Below are 18,484 nucleotides of genomic sequence, written 5' to 3'. Positions count from 1 at the left end.
AAAGGCTACCCAGAGACTAAGATAGCCGGAGATAATTTTGGCTCCCAACCTGTAATAGTCTGGCTTTCCACTATCAGTTAATAAGTCAATCGGCCTTGGGAAATGTTTAACATTGGTGCTGCCCCCTGTCTCCCTCCACCCCTTCCTAGGAAACTCACTTCCCCCCAAGTCCAATTTCCAGGTAGTGGCTTGATAAAGATGTTTGACAATCTGGGTTCAATCTCCGGGAACCTGGCAAATAAATACCAACCTCCCCAGGCACGCTGTGGCTCACGCTTACCCTACCTTCTGTGATTAGACGTAAAATATTTTTGCTCGAGCAGGCCAGCTACAACATTGGACTGCCAAAGGAGATACACTTACATCGGGCCCCTTTCAGCTCCAGATGGGAGCCCTTTGGTCGGGTGTGCACACTGGGGGTCCGTCTTGAGGCTGCCACTCAGAATTTCTAAGCCCTTCCTTCCAAGATGCTGCCCCATCCTGCTTAGTGCTTGCCTTGAAAGCCACTTCATTTAACATCAGTGTTCCCAGGAACCAGAAACGACTAAGTTCCTAGTTCTTGGCGGAGGTGCCACCAGACACAGGTCCATAGCAGATCTTTCCAGCTGTGGCTTGCAAGTCCCAAATTCTAACCCCAGTCAATTGTGGAAGGGGTGTGGTCTCGTCTTGGTGCAGCCACAAGGTCAGCTCCGTCCGAGATGTAGGTGTGGGCTTCCCACAAGCGTCCTGGGGCGGAGGTGAGGTGAGGTGAGGTAGGAGGGAGGCACGGCTCCCGCGGCGGCGAGGCGGGTCCAGAGCAGACTGAAGATAAAAGGCAGAACCAAACTCTTGACTCCGCACGTGCTGCTCCGGCTCCCGCGTGGCGTTCTCAGCATCCAGTCTTCTGTGTCTGCAGGTCAGTGTAGGAGATGGTCCCCTGCTGCGCCTGTGCCCGGGAATTGGACCTCTTTCCGGGCACGGGACGACCAGCGAAATCTGCTGTCTGGGTTGGGGTCCGGAACGACCGCAGGGCGCCACTGCTTTGTGGGTCGCGAGGGGAGAGATGGGCCCCTGAGTAGCCCCGGGTGGCAAGACGCCTCCCGCTCCCTCCTGCTCTTAGCAATGCTCAACCTCTCAGGAATAGGAGTGGGAACCCGGCACCCAGAAAACTGGTTTGTCTAGTAATTTGGGATGTGATCGTCCCGAAGGATGGCTTGGGAGGGCCCCCACACCCTTTTCATCAGGGAGCAAGCTGAGGCTGGCTGTCCTGGGTTCCTCCCGTGGTTTCCCAACCTCAGCAGGTGAAAGCAAGACACCAGGTGGGTAGAATTTCTCTCCGAGACAGTAAGTAGCTCCCTCCTGGACGCTTTCTTGCTTTCGGTGGCCAGTATGTAAATTCCAGCCTTTCCCGATATAATTTTTTTAAGTGACATGAATGAGGTTAACATGGACAGAGACTTTTTTTTTTTTTGCCAGATGCCTTTTCTAGGTTGTCTGCTTATATTAAAGTCTCTTAACATGGTGACACTTTTGTCTGCTTCTGATGCGCACGCCTTTAATCCCAGCACTTGGGAGGCAGAGGCAGGCGGATTTCTGAGTTCGAGGCCAGCCTGGTCTACAAAGTGAGTTCCAGGACAGCCAAGGCTACAGAGAAATCCTGTCTCGAAACAAACAAACAAACAAACAAAACAACAACAACAAAAAATGGAGACAAGAGACTACCCTGGCCTGATGCCCAGGAGGCCTCTGTGGGGGGTAGAGGAATTGCTGCTCAGAGCTCTGGCTCTGGGGCCGAGTGGGAGGTGCCATTGAACCTGGAACTTTACTACCCCGCCCCCCATCTTTTTTCTTTTGGAGGGTAGTGCTGGTAGTGGTGGTTGCCTTGACATTTGGTCCTTACTAGTTGCAGAAGGCCTATGATTGAGGTGTTTAAGCCCATTTCCATTGAAGGTGGGTGTGGCTGGCAGTACCAATTAGCATGAGAGGACATTAGCAATAAGATGCTGCCACTCAGCTAGTGCTGACCTTTCCTAGACAGGTTTCTGGGCATGGAGCAGAAATCAGCCTTGCAGGATTAAACACAGCAGAAAATTTCCTGTAGAGACAGCAAAGAAAGATAAGAACTTAGTCAGGTTTGAGAAACAGGAGGCTGTGCCCTTGGGGAAGAGGTACAGAAGGGATTGGGGTGGTTTGCCTGGTGTCCTGGATCCTCCATGGTGTGTGTGTGTGCATTTGTGCAGACCTTACCTTTCTGTTCTACCGTGGCTATGGGCAGCTAACAACAGAATTATATTAAGACTTTTTTTTTTTAAGGTCAGTAATGTGTGGCTGGAGAGATGGCTTACAGCTTTAGAGCATTGGCTGTTCTTCCAGAGGCCCTGGATTCAATTCCCAGCATCCACATGGCAGCTCACCACTGTCTATAATGGGATCTGATGCCCTCTTCTGGTGTGCAGGCATGTGTGCAGACAAAGCACCCATACTCATAAAATACACAAATAAATAAATCTTTATTGTTGGGAGTGTGACCTATGTGCACTGTCATGCAGTAGATGTCTGGGCTGCTCCTCTCTCCCCAAGACAATGTCCTACTTTGTTTCGGGGAATATTGACCTTAGCTTACAGGGGTGGAAGCTGGGGTGTGTGTCCTTATTTCATTTAGCCCCATGTGCTCCAGGCCCATCCATACTGTAGCATGGGTCAGTATTTCTTATTTTTTGTTGTTTTTGTTTTCTCTTGTTTGAAAGGCTGAAATTCTGCTGTGTGTGTAGACCACTCCTTTATCCAGTCCTGCAAGGTGGATACTTTTTATTCTATGCTTACTGTGACAGGCTTGAGACTTACAAGGTCTTGATTTAGTTAGTCTCTGAGACTAAGAATGATTGCAGTTAGAAGTTTAGGGTGGTCTTGTGGTGGTTGGCGCACTGAAGCCTTTCCTCGTGGAAAAGGCTATTTCTAAGGAACTTCAGGACTCCTGAAGCACAACCGTTCATCCCCAGGACAGTAGTGATGGAATCCCTCTTCCCAGAGGTATCTCGGAGTTGTTTCAGTCTGAGAACATTGTCAGTTAAGAGCACAGATGAAGTCCTGGTGGCTTCTGTTCTTTGTGCTTCTCGAGCTGGCAGGGCTGCTGGAAATGCCCTCTGGGGACGCAAACACTGCCTCCTGACACCTGAAGCCAGTGTGACTAACCCTGACCGAACTCTTCTCAGCTGAGCCATTTCTCAAGGAAGCCTGGGCTTACAGGTGCTTATGAGAGACCTTTGTACCCAGGTGCAAATACACACAAGTCCAGTGGAGCACCGACCCATCTCCGTTACTCAGGTCACTGGTGCCGGTTTTCCTGAAGGTCCCTCCTTGTTCTGGATGGAATAAATCATCCTGTTGCTTGAGGGGAAGAGTGCATTTTCCTCTCCATTTTATTCTCTGCAGTTAAAGTTTGCTAAGGTGCTTGGGAGCGAGCCCCCTGCCTACTTATTATTTGACTTTAACAAAGAGGGGCCAAGGATAGCTGTTTGCTCTTTGCAAATTTACTTTCTGGCCTGGCAAAAGCTGTTCTCAGAGTATGATCTGGGGAACCCTGGGGATCCCCGAGACCTTTTGTAGAGTCCACAAGGTCAAACCGCTGGAGGAAGAATAACTGCTCTTGGTGTTTTCTCCTCAGTGCACTAGGGGTTTCTCAGATCTGGGTTTGGCCTGTGGTAGCTAATGAGAGGTGTGTTTGAGTAGTCTTGTGTTTCTAGAGTCTTGTAAACTCTAGGCTTAGAGGAGAGCTATCAATGTGTTTCTAGAGATGAAAGCTCTTTGCACTACACTTTCAAGCCTGTTTTTATCTCTCTGGCTTTGGATTCGAGGTCTCCTGCATCCTCATGGAGAGCCATCAAAAGGCAAGTGTACTTACTTGTAACTGGAAATGTAATAATACCACAATATAAGGATATCCATTCATACATTTTAAAAAAAGATTTATTTATTTATTTATTTATTTATTTATTTATTTATTTTTGGATGAGTGCTCTATCTCCATGCACACCTGCATGCCAGAAGAGGGCATAGGATTGCATTACGGATGGTTGTGGGCCACCGTGTGGTTTCTAGGAATTGAACTCAGGACCAATGAAAGAGCAGTCAGTGCTCTTAATCACTGAGCCATCCCTCTAGCCCCCATTCATATATTTTTATGCTGAAGAATGAATGATTGGCTTGTCAGGGGATAACAGAAAACTTGACTTTTCAACCCACAGCTGGCAATGTCATCTGTGCCCATGAGGTCAGCGAAGGCTGACATGAGCATCAACTCCGAGCCAGTTCCTAGACTCGTGAAAGGGAGTTTATCCAGAGAAAAGGTCATAACTGAAAAAAGTGCCCCTCAGCTTCCTGCTCCCCTGTGGATCCCCTGCCAGCCCACCATTCTAAATAATGCAGTGATATTGAGAGTCCTCTGACAAGTGTGACTTGAAGGTTTTAACTAGATAGTAGAAACTCATCAAAAGTCCCAAATTATTAGATTTTTCAGACTAGAAACTAGAGTAAACTGCGGTTGAAGTATCAAGCTGGATGGGTCACCAGGCTAAGTAAGCATCAAACAGGACAGATTATCAAACTGTACGGAATCTCAGTGCTTCTACTCCCAATGGTCTTAACTGCTGAGCCATCTCTCCAACTCCCCATTGGCAGCGTATGGCCACCAGGAATACAATGGCCCCTGGTGATGTGTTGCATGGGCTTGAGTGATACAAAAGCACCAGCAGGCCCGATTCCTCCGAATCACCAGTACATGCTCACCCCAGCTCCACAGAGTGTGAACAGGCAGCTCAGCACTTGGACTGTTTTGTTTCCAACCGTCCACTACGAGTCCTGTGCCTGGTCTGGCATGGATTCATAAGCACACAAGCAGCATGGTGAATGCAGCCGCCACTGCAAAGTCATCCACTTGTGAGCACAGACACACTGCATGACACTCAGTCTTAGCATGTGTGGCCAAGTCTCTACCAGTCAATGCTCTCTCTGTCTCTCTCTCTCTCTCTCTCTCTCTCTCTCTCTCTCTCTCTCACACACACACACACACACACACACACACACACACACACACTATAAATTAATAAGTCTTTAAAAGAAAGAATTGAAGGACCAGGCCTATGATATAGCACTTGCCTAGCTGGTTTAAACAAGTGTAAATTGCTGGCTGTAATCACTTTTACTGCTTCCTTAAGAACCTTTGATTTCCTGAAGCCTTGGCTTCTAAATTCAGGTCTTTACAGGATGCTGGATGGTGACTGAAAGCACCCATAAAGCTCTCCTCTTACTATCAAATGTGATGCTGTCTTGTGGTAAAGCATTTGTAGGACGGAGATGTGAGCTGGACCCTCAACTCTTGCTGACAGAACATTAGTTCTGCTTGAAAGAACTAAAACCACGGTTATTCATACTCGGGAATCTGAAAGATGGAGTCTAACAGATGAAGAAAGTAGTCTGCTGCTGCCAAGGAACAAGGAAAGGTGCTCATTCCCAACGCCTAGGAGTTTTGTGACATTTGCCAGTGTGACTTTGACCTCGCAGAGAAGAGGGAAGTATACTAACGTTTACTTGGAAGAAGTTCATAACTTGCCAAACCAACCAAAAGTCCAGTGCATGGAGCTAAACGATGGGTGAAGAGATTCCACAAAAGTCTTAAATAGAAATGGGTATAGTGGTTCATGCCCGTCTCAGATCCCAGTAGGAGGCAGAACAGCAAGGTGCACAGTGACTGCGTGTCTGATCCCTCATGCAGCCGCCTTTGAGGAGGATTAAAGGATGAGAGGTGGCTCCACTTTATTGTGAATTGCTTGTCGGGCATGCGTGAGGACCAATCTAAATCAGATCTATAGGAACAACCGAGCATGATGCTGGGGAGAAAGGTGGGCGGAGCGGGATGGGGGAGGGGAAGAACCCTGAAATCCATTAGCCGGCCTAGCAGAACTGATGAGCTTCAGGGTCAGTGAGAGATTCCTTCTCAACAATGTAAGGTGGAGAGAAGAGTGGAGGAAAGATGCCCAGCCTTGCTCTCTGGCCTCCACACACAGGTTACACACACATGTGTGGGTTACATACAGGTTACACACACATGTGTGGGTTACATACAGGTTACACACACATGTGTGGGTTACATACAGGTTACACACACATGTGTGGGTTACATACAGGTTACATACACATGTGTGGGTGTGCTGGTTCTAACAGTTACACACAGCACACACACAAAGTTAAAGGTTAGCTGACCTTTGGCTTTTAGAGAAGTATCAGAGACACATATTTAGAAACATCCACGTCTCCCTCCCCTTTCTGCAGAAGTTTGCATTCTCTCCAGAGACTTCAGTGAAAACTCAAGCCAGATTGAGCATGGAAGCAGACGTGAGAGTCTTGACCTTACACTCCTCTTATTACAGGGTTTCTGTGTTTGCTTTGGGAAACATAGTTTCTTTCATAAAAGTGTCTATGTTAACATCACTAAATGAATTAATAAAAATAAACATCTTGTTAAATAACTTTAACAGGGTGGAGAGATGTCTCCGCGGTTAAGAGACTCTTCCAGAGGTTGTGAGTTCAATTCCCAACAACCACATGGTGGCTCACAACCATCTGTAATGGGATCTGACACACTCTTCTGGTGTGTCTGAAGACAGCTACAGTATACTCATATAAATAAAATACATAAAATATTAAAAAATAACGTTAACAATGCTTAATACAGTAAATAGATAGGTTTATTCACATAAACTTTTCAGTCCACAGTTTTTTGTTTGTTTTCCAAGACAGAGTTTCTCTGTGTAGCTCTGGCTGTCCTGAAACTTGTAGACCAGGCTGTCCCTGACAGAGATCTGCTTGCTTCTGTCTCTGGAGTACTGAGATTACAGGTTGGTGTGCCACGATCAATACCTGACTTTCAGCCCATAGTCGTTAAGAGTGTAAAGGAGGCTGGGTGTGGTAGTACACACATTTGGGAAGTTGGCAGATCTCTGTGAGTTCCAGGATAGCCCGAGCACATGGTGAGTCCTGTCTTTAACAACAACAAAAAAGTGTAAATAAAACTTGAAATTGAAATTTTTGAGGGCTGCTACTGTGCGTCTGGTCATGCTCACACAACAGTGGAAACACATCTGTAGGAAATAACACCACTCACTTAGTTGATTATCATATCTCTTCATATTATGCAATTATTGTGTGGCCTACTGTGGAGCAAGATGGCTTTGTGCAGCATGTGGCTGTGTTGAGATGACTGGGCAGAAGTGAGACAGTTGTCTTTACTTGGAAAAGCTGCACTGTGGGTAGAAGTTTCTGTTGCTCTGACTTGGTGGTGTCTCCACGTTAAAGCTAATGGATCCTCCTGCTGGAAAGTGGGGCAGCAGACTTATAACCTAGCAGATCAGGGCAGTTCTGCTAGCCTGTGGCATGCAGGGAGGATCAATATTGGCTAGTAGTGGATAAAGAAGGGCCAGCACAGGTGTTTGTCGTCCATGTTGCCAGGGTAAAACATTTGGCCTTTGGCTAAGAACCCATCAGGCACCTCCTTGTGTCTCCTTTGAGGGGGATAATGAGGTAGGTCAGCAACGTGGGTGGGGGAGTTGTTATTCTTGTGCTTTGGGGAATGATTGGAGTTTGTCCTTGACTTTCAACACCTTGGGGAATCCAGTGGTTCAAAGGCTTCCTCTGTCTCCTTTTGAATTTGCTGATTAGTGACTGAAAAGATCTGAGTTCTTTCCTGGACTTGGCTGCGGGGAGGATTTTTCCAACAGCATCCCTCTGAGAGTGATTGAAGAAAGTCTCAGATGTTCCCTGTATTGCATGTACTGGGGCCAACCCTGGTAGTCTCTTATCTGGTGCTAATCTGGAACTGTGAAGCCAGTGGTGTGCCCATGACTGGGAGGCTGTCTTCCAGGCTCCCTTATGAGCCGGCTGAGATGCAGGGCCTCAGCTGCTCTGCAGAGCATCCTCTGCCCCACCAGCAGCTACTGGAGTTCTAACCACCTGAACTTTTCATGCTTAAAAAAAAATCCCCTCCTTATGACTCATAAGGTTTTAAAATATTTTCTCAAGTTGGTAACCTTTTATTGCCCATAGCCGTGAAACACTATTTAGGGGTACCTCCACCTGTGTTCTTGGGTCAAAGACACTCATATTCGGAGGGAAACAGTTTCATCAGTACAGGACAAAATGTCCTAAATCAAGGCACATTTTGAAGGCATTGACGGGAACCTCAGGTGGTGGGTTAGAGCAAAGCAGAGAAATCTCTTTGCCATGTGTCAGATATGACCTGATGACAGCATTAGCCTTAGGGTTGGTGGGAGTCGGTGGTCTGCTAAGTTATAGTCTGAAAGGATTTACCTGAGAAGTCACAATAGGCTGACACAGTGGCTGGCAACAGGTGGCAGTTTCAGAGACCAATGTTAACCCAAGGTGAATGTAAAGGTCTCAGTTCTCCACAATTCCCCGTTCTAAGTGATCTTCCAACTATGCAGTTGGTAACATAGATGTATCTGCCCCACCCCTACCTCCTTTTTTCTCCTGGGAACTTTCAGTTCACAGCTTGGACACATGTCCTGCTTGTATGAACTTCTTGAGGCAAGAAATGGTACCACTGTCAGCTGGTAGTGAAGGGAAGAGGAAGGGGAGGAGGGCAAGTATTTGCACATTTGTGGTCTTGGAAGTATTTGGAAAATGGCTTTCAAAATGAGCCTTTCAAAGGCTGTGGGAGTCAAACCAAGGCTGTTCACAGCTTACTAAATATTGCCAGGCCTTTTTCTTTTAGCCATCTGCTTTCCTACTCTGCTTCATTCCAAACATAACATCTGAAGAGTTAGCACAGATCATCAATGCTTGGCTATTTAGTCTGGGACCTGCCCCTCCAGATGGTGTAGTGCACAGGTCGATAGCAACTGTAGTCGAGATTGCAAGCCCTCGACAGGTCTGGTGACTGGTTTTGGGTTTGTTGTTTCTTTTGGTTTTTGGATTTGTTGTTATTGTTATTTGGTGCTTGTTGGTTGTGCATTATTGACCCCCACCATGGATTTGCATCTGACTTGGCTTCAGTAATACTCCCAGCTTAGGCTTTGTGGGAACTTTTATCCTTTGTTACTGGCCCTGGCTCAAAGCTGGCACATGACTGGCTTCCTATGGGGAAGTCAGTGGTTAAGTCCGATGCATTCCTGAATCACAAAAGAAGGTGTTGCTCCTGAACTGGTGGTAAGAATGTTTTCCGGGGGTAGCTTGTTTCCAGGGACCAAAGGGATGTAAAGTTAGTAATGGGCTCCACCCTTCCTTGCTCCCAGGGTATCAGAAGAACAGATGCTATTCCTTGGGATGCTAAAACAGGTGGTCAATGGGACTGCACAGAGCAAAGCCTCTAGCTGCCGGAAGCTTGTCTTGCCCTTGAAGTTTCTAGGCACCTCCCAGCACCGGATCCCAGCCGATGCCAACTTCCACTCCACCTCGATCTCGGAAGCTGAGCCTCCTCGGGTCTTGATCACAGGTTGGTTTCTCTCCTCCTCGTTAGTGGGGTGAGCCTTGCTTTCTCTGAGCTGCTTCTTGGTGACAGGGAGTGTGCTGTGCTATATCAGAGCAGGCTACGATGAACACTGGAGCTGGATTTGATGTTTGCACTGCAGAAAGGGTCTCTGAGTGAGGCATATCATCATAAAGAACTTTAAACTGGGGTGGCAACCCTTTTCTGATCAGACACAGCCTTTCTAAAAAAGTCCTGGGTTTGGATTCAAAGGGTTTGTTCTTTTGGGGTAAGAGATTTATCAGAGGAATTATTAACACTGTAGAGGGGGAGACAGCAGCATAGAAGGGCCACCCAAGAAAGTTCAGACATAAATGGCACAGTGGGAGTCTTCCTCCAGGTCTCAGGGGATGGGATTGAGTCTATGCCATGTACTTGATGAGTAGCCTGTAGTAAGTCCTCAGTTGAGATGTCTCTTCATTACCTATGAGGATGAGGAGGGCAGGAACCAAACAGAAAAACAAGTTACTTTAGTCCTGAAACCAAATTATTGTAGTTTTGTTACCATCTAGGGGTCTTGATGGGGTTAGCTTTCTCATCCAGTTAAAGAATTAAAAGGCAGGAAAATTCTCGAGCTCTACAGGTAGCAGCAGAGAAATCTCAACCAGCAGATAGAAGCAACAGCTGAAGACAGGCTTTTGTTAGGGGTGAGGAGATACATATAGGTCAGGCACACAGAGAAGGACTTGCCTGCAAAGCAGGGGGAGACCAGGAGGGGGACTCGAAGCCAAAAGGCTAGTCTCTTAGCGCGAGGACTGGGGATTTTAAAGACTCTCAAGAGTTTCCTTCCCTAATTTGGGGTTTGCCAGTTTAAAGAAAGACAGCTTGGCTGGCCCACAACTGTTGTATAACTATGTCCTGATCTGGCCTTGAGCTTGTTGAGCCATCTTCAAGGGCCCTATTGGTGGAAGAAAAGCCCACAAGGCCTTTGTTTTAAGCCTCTAGGCTTTTGTCGGGGGTCAGGAAGGGGAGGAAGAAGGCAGTCATCTTGGAAATTCACCATCTTTGTTACCTGCTTACATCTTTTCTCCCTCTCTGTCTGGATACCAGGGAGCCAGTCTAACACCTAGTCTCCCAGCTTCAGGAATTAACAGTTCAACTAAACTGGAGGATCTAGCTGACCGTCCTGCACAATGGTGTGGCTCTAGCTGACATCTTCCATCTTTAGCTTCCCTTCCTCTGTGTTTGCTTTCCCTAACAAAATCGTGTTTTCTGAATATGCATAAGGGCCAAATAGCTGCCCTGGAACTTGGTTTCCTTCCATATTGTACATAGTAGGTCAGGGCAGCAAAGCTGACTGGACAGGAAGGGTACACATCTTTCATGTAGGCACATCTTTCCTTGGCCAGAGTCCCCAGCCTAAGCTCAGAATTACCCATCACAAACTGCTACTGTACTTTTGGAAACAAAACTGGATATAAGCACTGCCCAAGCTTCTTGTTGCATCGAGTGCCTGGCCCACCCCCTCTTCACTACAAACTTCGTGTTGTCACTGACCGTGCTTCCAAGCAGCCCAAGGCAACCTCTCATTTGATTGACACATTCTATTTCTCCCTTCTCTGCCATGTTTTCACTCCTTTCCTAACCTGCTTTCTGCAGGTTTCTTTCATTCTCTGTCTCCACTGGGGCCCCTGGGTTTCAGCCCTGTGTTAACTGGCAGGGAGTCTTACTGGCTCTATCTTTCTGCCATGTAAGTGTCTTACCTGAATTTTACAGTTGTCCTCCTCCAAATGTGTTCCTAGCCCCTGGTTCCAGCCTCTAAATTAGGAAGGAATGATACTAGTATCATTTCTTTATAAATGGCTCCTCACTGATTTTATTTTATTTTGGGGGCAGGATCTGTCTACTATGAAGCTTTGGCTGTCCCAGACTAGCCTTGAACTCAAGAGATCCACCTTCCTCTGCCTCCCAAGGGCTGAGACTAAAGGGTGTGTACTACTACACCAGCTTGTCACCACCTGTCCTTTTGTCTTGTCTTGTTTTATACAGGGTTTCTCTGTATAGTCCTGGCCGATCCTGGAACTCACTCTGTAGACCAGGCTGGCCTCGAACTCAGAAATCCGCCTGCCTCTGCCTCCCAAGTGCTGGGATTAAAGGCATGCGCCACCACGCCCGGCTCCTTTTGTCACATGGTTTCTTGCATTCTCGTCTTTGGAGCTGGGCCCTGCATGAATGCTACTTTCTTGTGTCCTTGCTTCCCTCTTCCTCTTGGGCAACTCCAAAACTCTCACCTGCATGGAAAGCAACTCCATCATGAGCAGTGGCTAGCCTATCTATGTTCTGAGTATAGTGCAGTGCTGCAGAGAGCAGTCTGCAACATCTGCATCAGCTCCCCAGCCTCCCCAACCCCACCCCACTTCAACTCACTCAGACAGAAGGAGTCATATTCCACTGTGATGCTCAGGATAGATTTACAGTCTGGTCTCACCGTTTTCTTCTTCACCTAGGGGGTCTTGGCCAGCTGGGAGTAGGACTTGCTAACCTCCTGAGGTAAGAGTTTCAAAATCAAATTCTTAAGAGTGTACAGTTGTCTCTTCTTAAGAGTGTACAGTTGTCTTTTCTTTTGCCTCTGGCCTCTTTCTGCTTCCATCTAAAACATCACACCTAATTAGCTTTGTAAAACACATTTTATCCTGCCTCCTTAGCACAAACCAGCTCTTTTGCTCTTGGTCCTGACTTAGGCACTGGGATAGTCATCGCCCCAGATGAACCACTTACCCTTCAGTTGTTTGGGAGCAGAGGGCAGGGGCCAGTGCTGATAGGAGCTGGAAGGGAGTACTCTGGGGTTGAAGACAGCTGGGTGAGAGAATAAAGCAGAGGAGGAGCTGCCGAGGAGGTAGAGATAGCATTGGTGGTGGTACAGTAGGGGAGGGGACAGAGGGAGAGAACAGGGTGTGGGAAGAAAAGGAGATGTGAACCCAGGGAGGTAAAGCTGAGGGGCATGTGACAATGGTACTGAGGAAGGAATGGTACCCAGAAGTTACAGTGTTTATTTGAAACAATCAGTTACCTAAGACTGTATCCTTGACATTGCTGACTTGTTGGGGGTGGGCGGGCTTTCTTTCCCTACAGGAAACGATTTGGGAAGGACAATGTGATCCTATCAGACATAAGGAAGCCCCCTGCTCATGTCTTCCACAGTGGTAAGATATAGATGGTCCTTGATGTTTTACTATTCAAAATACTGTCAAAGGGGAAGTGCACAGAGTCCACTTGCAACCCAAAGAGGGACTTGGGCAGGATCCTGGCTTAAAGGTGTATTTTCAATGCTGCTATATTCAACGAAGTTTGTAGTAATATATTTTGATACTACTTAAAATAATGTCTTTGAACTAAAATTTTTGATTCCATATCTTTTGAGTTTTTGGCTGACTGACTCAAAGAGCCCACAAACAAAAATTAAGTAATCTGATGAGGGAAAGAGCTTGAGGAATATGGATAGGGGAGCTGGCTCAGTGGTTCAAAGCTCATTCAGAGGACTCAAGTTTGGTTCCCAGCACTCACATCAAGTGGGTCTCAAGCACCTGTAACTCCAGCCTAGAGGATTCAAAACTCTCTTTAAGGCTCCACAGGTACATGCACTCACAAACACTCACCACCAATAACTTCAGCATCTTCTTCTGGCTCCTATGGGCACCACCTATGGGTGGGATTCACACACCACCACAACCATCACCATTAACAACAACAACAACAACAACAATAATGAATTCCAAGAAAGCAGACATGGGAGATGGAGCATGGCTGTTAACCCAGTGCTCAGAAGGCTAGCACAGAAGGACCACAAAGTTGCAATCCAGCCTAGGCTACCTAACCAGGTTCTGCTCCAGGAAGGTTGGGGGGGGGTGAGAGAAAATGAGTATGAGATTTTCTCAAGTCAGAGGCTGGCGACAGGGGATCCATTCAGCTCTTCGTTGCACGAAGCCTCTGTCACTCTGTGATTAACAGGCCCGTTTGTTTATGCCAACATCTTGGATTACAAGAGCCTCCGTGAGATCGTGGTGAACCACCGTATCAGCTGGCTGTTTCACTACAGTGCCCTGCTGAGTGCCGTGGGAGAGGCAAATGTGTCCTTAGCCAGAGATGTGAATATAACTGGTGAGTGGTTGGCCCTGGCTCAGTGGGGGCCAGTTGTTCCGGCTCTTGGTAAGGTTTTTTTTTTCTTTCAGATTTTCATAGTGTCTATTTATTTCAGGATTGCATAACGTTCTAGATGTTGCAGCTGAATACAACGTGAGATTGTTTGTGCCCAGCACGATTGGAGCCTTTGGACCTACCTCTCCCCGGAACCCTGCACCCGATCTCTGTATTCAAAGGCCTAGGACCATCTATGGGGTATCCAAGGTCCACACAGAGCTCATGGGAGAAGTAAGTGTTTCTTGGCAAGATTGCTCAAGGTTCTGTGTGTCCTGCCCCATTCTTTCTGCCTCAGGCACTTCCTGCTTCATTTTGAGGGAACATTTGCACCCCAGAGATGTTTACCTCACTGGTGTGTTTGTCAAGTGGTAAGACGCTTGGAGATACTGAAGAACTGCTTAGCTATAGGTTGCTCCTTGTCCACAGCCATGGTAGTCGCACAGCACTTATGGACACTCTGGCCTTGAAACTGCTGTCTGCTTGCTATCTATCTCATTTGTAAGGCTCTCAACACTGGGGTTACTGGTGGGAATGTTAAAACTTTCTGTATGTGAGAGAGAGAGAGAGACAGAGACTGAGAGGAGTTAGGAGGGAGGAAGGGAGGGAGGGAGGGAGGGAATATATGTGGGGAATAAACAAGTGTATGAATTCATGTGTGTGGGGGCCAGAAGTTGGGTATCTTTCTCAATTCCTCTTCACCTCAAATTTTGAGACAGGGTCTCTTACTGGAACTTGGAACAAGTAGGCTAGGATTACAGGCATCGAGCCTTTGGGGTCCTGTCTCACTTCCTTAGTGCTAGATAACAGCCACACTCTGTGCCCTACTTTCTTAAATGGGTTCTAGAGAATCTAACTGTTCTTCATGCTTGTGCCAGAAGCACTTTACCAACTGAGTCATCTCTCCAGTCCAGAAACTTTCTACTGTGGAAAACTTCAACCACGCTTTTACTCTGACTTTAGCACACTGTAGTAATCAGTGCGGGGTCTTGTAGGCACTGCACATCAAACTCCCTTCTTGCAGGGAAGCAAGCAAGCCTGTCATACTCATGGCAGGGAGCAGGAGCGCCACCTGCAGGCTGCTCCATCATTTGCAATGTTAATGCAGCACTAAGATGGTGATTCTTAAACGATAAAAAATTGAGTGTTATTAAACAAAAGTGAAAAACGTAGAAATTCTGAAAAATTCCATTTTCTTTTTTTTTAAATCGTGTTTGTGCCCTTTATGTGTATATATCTATACACAGATGTGCCACAGCGTGTGTGGAGGTCAGAGGATAACTATGGAGTCTCATTCCACTTTTATGTTGATTCTGAGGACCCAACTTAGTCACCAGGCTGTGTGGCAGGTGCCTTTATCCACTGATCCACCTTCCGGGCCCCAAATGCTTATTCTCTTGAGGAACACTTAAACTGCATGAGATATTATTTTAGGAAAAAGCTATTTTTGTTTTATCTGGTCTACGGGGTTATCGTTTCTTTAGTCAGCTCTTTCTTTTTTCTTAGTACTATTATTACCGGTACGGGTTAGATTTTCGGTGCCTGCGTTATCCTGGAATCATTTCTGCAGATTCCCAGCCTGGAGGAGGAACAACTGGTAGGTGAAATCTCCAGTCTCCTTCATCTTTAATTTCTCTTGTTTCAGGGAGGCCCTGCTTAGTCCACAAACTGGCTTAGCTTCCTTGTATTTCAAGAGAGACGGGAAAGTTGGGAGTGTTTTTATCTCCCTGCCCCCCAAAATGCAGCAACTAAAAAATTTTCTCATTTACCTGTACATAACAGTAAATCTTAATGTAGCCTATCTATTCAGATCTTTCTTGGGAACTTAACATTTTTAGTAGTCTAAAGAGGTTCTGTATTAAGAGGACGGGAGAACTGGCATCTCAGTCCTGACCCACCTCCCTCCTGCTGAGAAAACCCACGGGCCGGGATTCTCTTTTAGACTACGCCGTCCAGATTTTCCACGCTGCAGCAAAGAACGGCACATTCGAGTGCAACCTCGAGGCTGGCACCAGGCTCCCAATGATGTACATCAGTGACTGCCTCAGGGCCACCCTGGAGGTCATGGAAGCCCCTGCCGAGCGCCTGTCCATGAGAACCTACAACATCAGCGCCATGAGCTTCACCCCCGAAGAGCTGGCCCAGGCGCTCCGCAAGCACGCGCCTGACTTCCAGATCACCTACTGCGTGGATCCCCTCCGACAGGCCATAGGTGAGCCCGCACGCCAGTCCACTCCAGCTCCAAATCGCCAGCCTAGTGGGGAGGCTTTAAGGCTGAGGAGCTGCGGTGGTCCATCCGCGGATGCTTCCGTGTGGGAAACAGGTCCTCGGGAGAAAGGTTCCAGCTCAGGAGAGAGTCCGACCCATTTCACCATTACCTATGGTCTGCAACACCCTTCTGGATAAAGAATGTCCCTTTTCAAAGCTCTGGGGTGGGGGAGGGGGGTTAATAACCCCAGTGCAGGTGCCCAGTGAAAGGGAAAGAATCAGCTCAGGACCCCCAAGACCAAGTTCTCCGCACAAAGGAGATTTGCCCTAGAAGGACAGAGGGCAGGGATAAGGGACAGAGACAGGAGATAGAAGGAGAAGGTGAATGGAACAAGGGAGAAGAGAGAAAATGAGCAAGGGAGAGTTATAAAAGGTGTTTGCTCCAGAGGACAAAGGTTTGCCTCTGGATAAAGAGGAGACACACATGGCACATTGGAAGATGGCGGTTTATAAGGGTAAAACGGGAAACTCCGTATTAGGGTTGACGTGTTTAACTTTAATTGGGTGAGCTAAGGGTGGCTTCTGATTGCTGGACTTCTGAACTTTGATAGCTGGACCTCGGTAATCAGCCTTAACAAGGAGGAATTGGCCAAATAAGGGAATAGATCTTGGTGACTAGCTTTAGTAACATAGAGAGAAGGGCAAGGCCTGCCAGAGCCATGCTCACCAGGCCAGAGTTCCTTCACCCCGTGTCTTCAGAAGAGGTGGCCTTGTGTGTACTAGTTCTGCTCCAGTCCAAGACGAGAGAAGTCCCTCTCTCCCTTCACATAAAATTTGCCTACCCATTCACAAATCCAGAGTCTGGATAAGCCAGTGTTCTCCCCCATGTCTTTCCCCAGCGGAGAGCTGGCCCATGATTCTAGATGACAGCAATGCTCGGAAGGACTGGGGCTGGAAGCATGACTTTGATCTTCCAGAGTTGGTGGCTACGATGCTCAACTTCCACGGCGTCAGCACCAGAGTTGCCCAAGTGAACTAAAGAAGAGGAGCGGCCCCTGTGTCCTCAAAGTGCAGGGCGCACGGCAGTCTCTAAGTTGGAGAGCCAGACTGAATTCTAGCCTCTCCCAGGGGACAGCTTGCGTGGGGTTGGAGTTCCTTTACACACTGCCTTTGTCCTGTGCCTAAATTGGTCCAAGCACAAAGGCCAGAGAAATGAAGTCCTGAGTGGTGGTGGCTATCTCTCGGGATCTGCAGCATTTGTATTTAATTAAATTCAATTTAAGTATCACTCCTGAGACTTATTCTCTTGCCCAGAGACCAAAGATTACATGTTAGGGTTTTCAAAGCTGTTCTTCATGTTTAAGCCTGGAATACTAATTAAAAAAACGATCGCTTGCAACTTGCTTTTTACTTAGGATTTATCTAGGTGTTTACGAATGTGAAAGGTGATGCAGTTGTTAAAGGGGAAGGGGCTCTAATGGATTCTGGTTCCATTTGGGGACTGCTAGAAATCTCAGTGATGTCTATGGGACTTTAATTCCCTGGCCTGGTGATATCGGTAACCTCAGGTTGTTTGAAGACGCAAGTTTCTGGGCTTCACCCCCTTCAGACTGACACGGCAAAGTGGAATAAGCTGACTAAGGTTCAGCCCTTTTAGGGCCCAAGTGCAGTTTCTAAAGAGTGCTCTCCTGTGGTAGGAGTGTACTCACCAACAGTAGAGAGGTTGCTCAAACCCTGGTGGCTACGCCTTACTACCTTCAGAAATCACCAATAAGGGGAACTAATGTTCTACAGCTATAACAAAAAATAGCTGGGCTTCTGCTCTAGGTTAGTGATGGTAAATTGTTATCCATTTTTGTTTTAAACTCCTAGTGAGTGGCATGAATTTTTTTTCTTTCAGTCTTAACTGGATTTGAATTTTTTTTAAACAAGAGAACTTTTAGATAATAGAATACAATAATGGCTACAATTGTATAACTTATTTTTCATACGCTTAGTATAATTAAGCTTACATTGTGGATTTTGTTTCCTAAAACCTTTTTTAAATAGATTTATTGAGACAGTATATATACCTTAAAATTCTTGATTTGGGGTCTGGAGAAAAGGCTCAGCACTTAGGAACCTTGCTGCTCTTAGAGAAGACCTGAGTTCAGTTCGCAGCATCTGATTGGTGGCTTATAACCTTCTGTAGCTCCAGTCCCAGGGAACATGACACCCTTTTCTGATCTCTGTAAGCACTAGTACATGCTTACATGTACATGATACATACATTTTACACACAGGCAAATACTCATACATGTGAAAATAAATAAAACCAAAAATTAATTTATGTTGTTTTCCAGTATATTAAAGTTGCAGTCTTTTTTTTTTTTTTTTTTTTTTTGAGACAGGGTTTCTCTGTTTAGTCCTGGAACTCACTCTGTAGACCAGCCTGGCTTCGAACTCAGAAATCTGCCTATCTCTGCCTCCTAAGTGCTGGGATTAAAGGCGTGTGCCACCACACCCAGCCAAAGTTGCAGTCTTAATAACAATAGAGAAACCCATATGTAAGTCCCCTCCCTCTGAAGCCACCTCTGTCCTCCTGTGTCTCTGGAAGGGGGTTCTGAGTATCTCAGCATGAGCGGG

General features: G+C 46.8%; 1 protein-coding gene and 1 long non-coding RNA gene across 2 annotated transcripts; one reads left to right on the top strand and one right to left on the bottom strand.

The window, feature by feature from the left end:
- Positions 1–512: 512 nt before the first annotated feature.
- Positions 513–17,258, top strand: Tdh (L-threonine dehydrogenase). The gene is made up of 9 exons (NM_021480.5): positions 513–895; positions 9,285–9,484; positions 11,965–12,007; positions 12,590–12,660; positions 13,466–13,615; positions 13,713–13,885; positions 15,158–15,248; positions 15,594–15,863; positions 16,759–17,258. The coding sequence occupies exons 2-9, from the start codon at positions 9,301–9,303 to the stop codon at positions 16,896–16,898; spliced, it is 1,122 nt and encodes a 373-aa protein (NP_067455.5). The 5' UTR covers positions 513–895; positions 9,285–9,300; the 3' UTR covers positions 16,899–17,258.
- Positions 6,705–15,949, bottom strand: Gm17232. The gene is made up of 4 exons (XR_874704.3): positions 15,550–15,949; positions 11,885–12,002; positions 11,221–11,275; positions 6,705–9,941 (listed from the first exon to the last, which is right to left on the bottom strand). It is a non-coding gene; the product is annotated as a predicted gene 17232 (long non-coding RNA).
- Positions 17,259–18,484: the final 1,226 nt, after the last annotated feature.

Source organism: Mus musculus, chromosome 14, assembly GCF_000001635.26.
Source record: "Mus musculus strain C57BL/6J chromosome 14, GRCm38.p6 C57BL/6J".
In the NCBI taxonomy this organism is placed as follows: domain Eukaryota; kingdom Metazoa; phylum Chordata; class Mammalia; order Rodentia; family Muridae; genus Mus; species Mus musculus.
The sequence above is the reverse complement of the archived record's forward strand: the minus strand, read 5'-3'. Positions and strand labels throughout refer to the sequence as shown.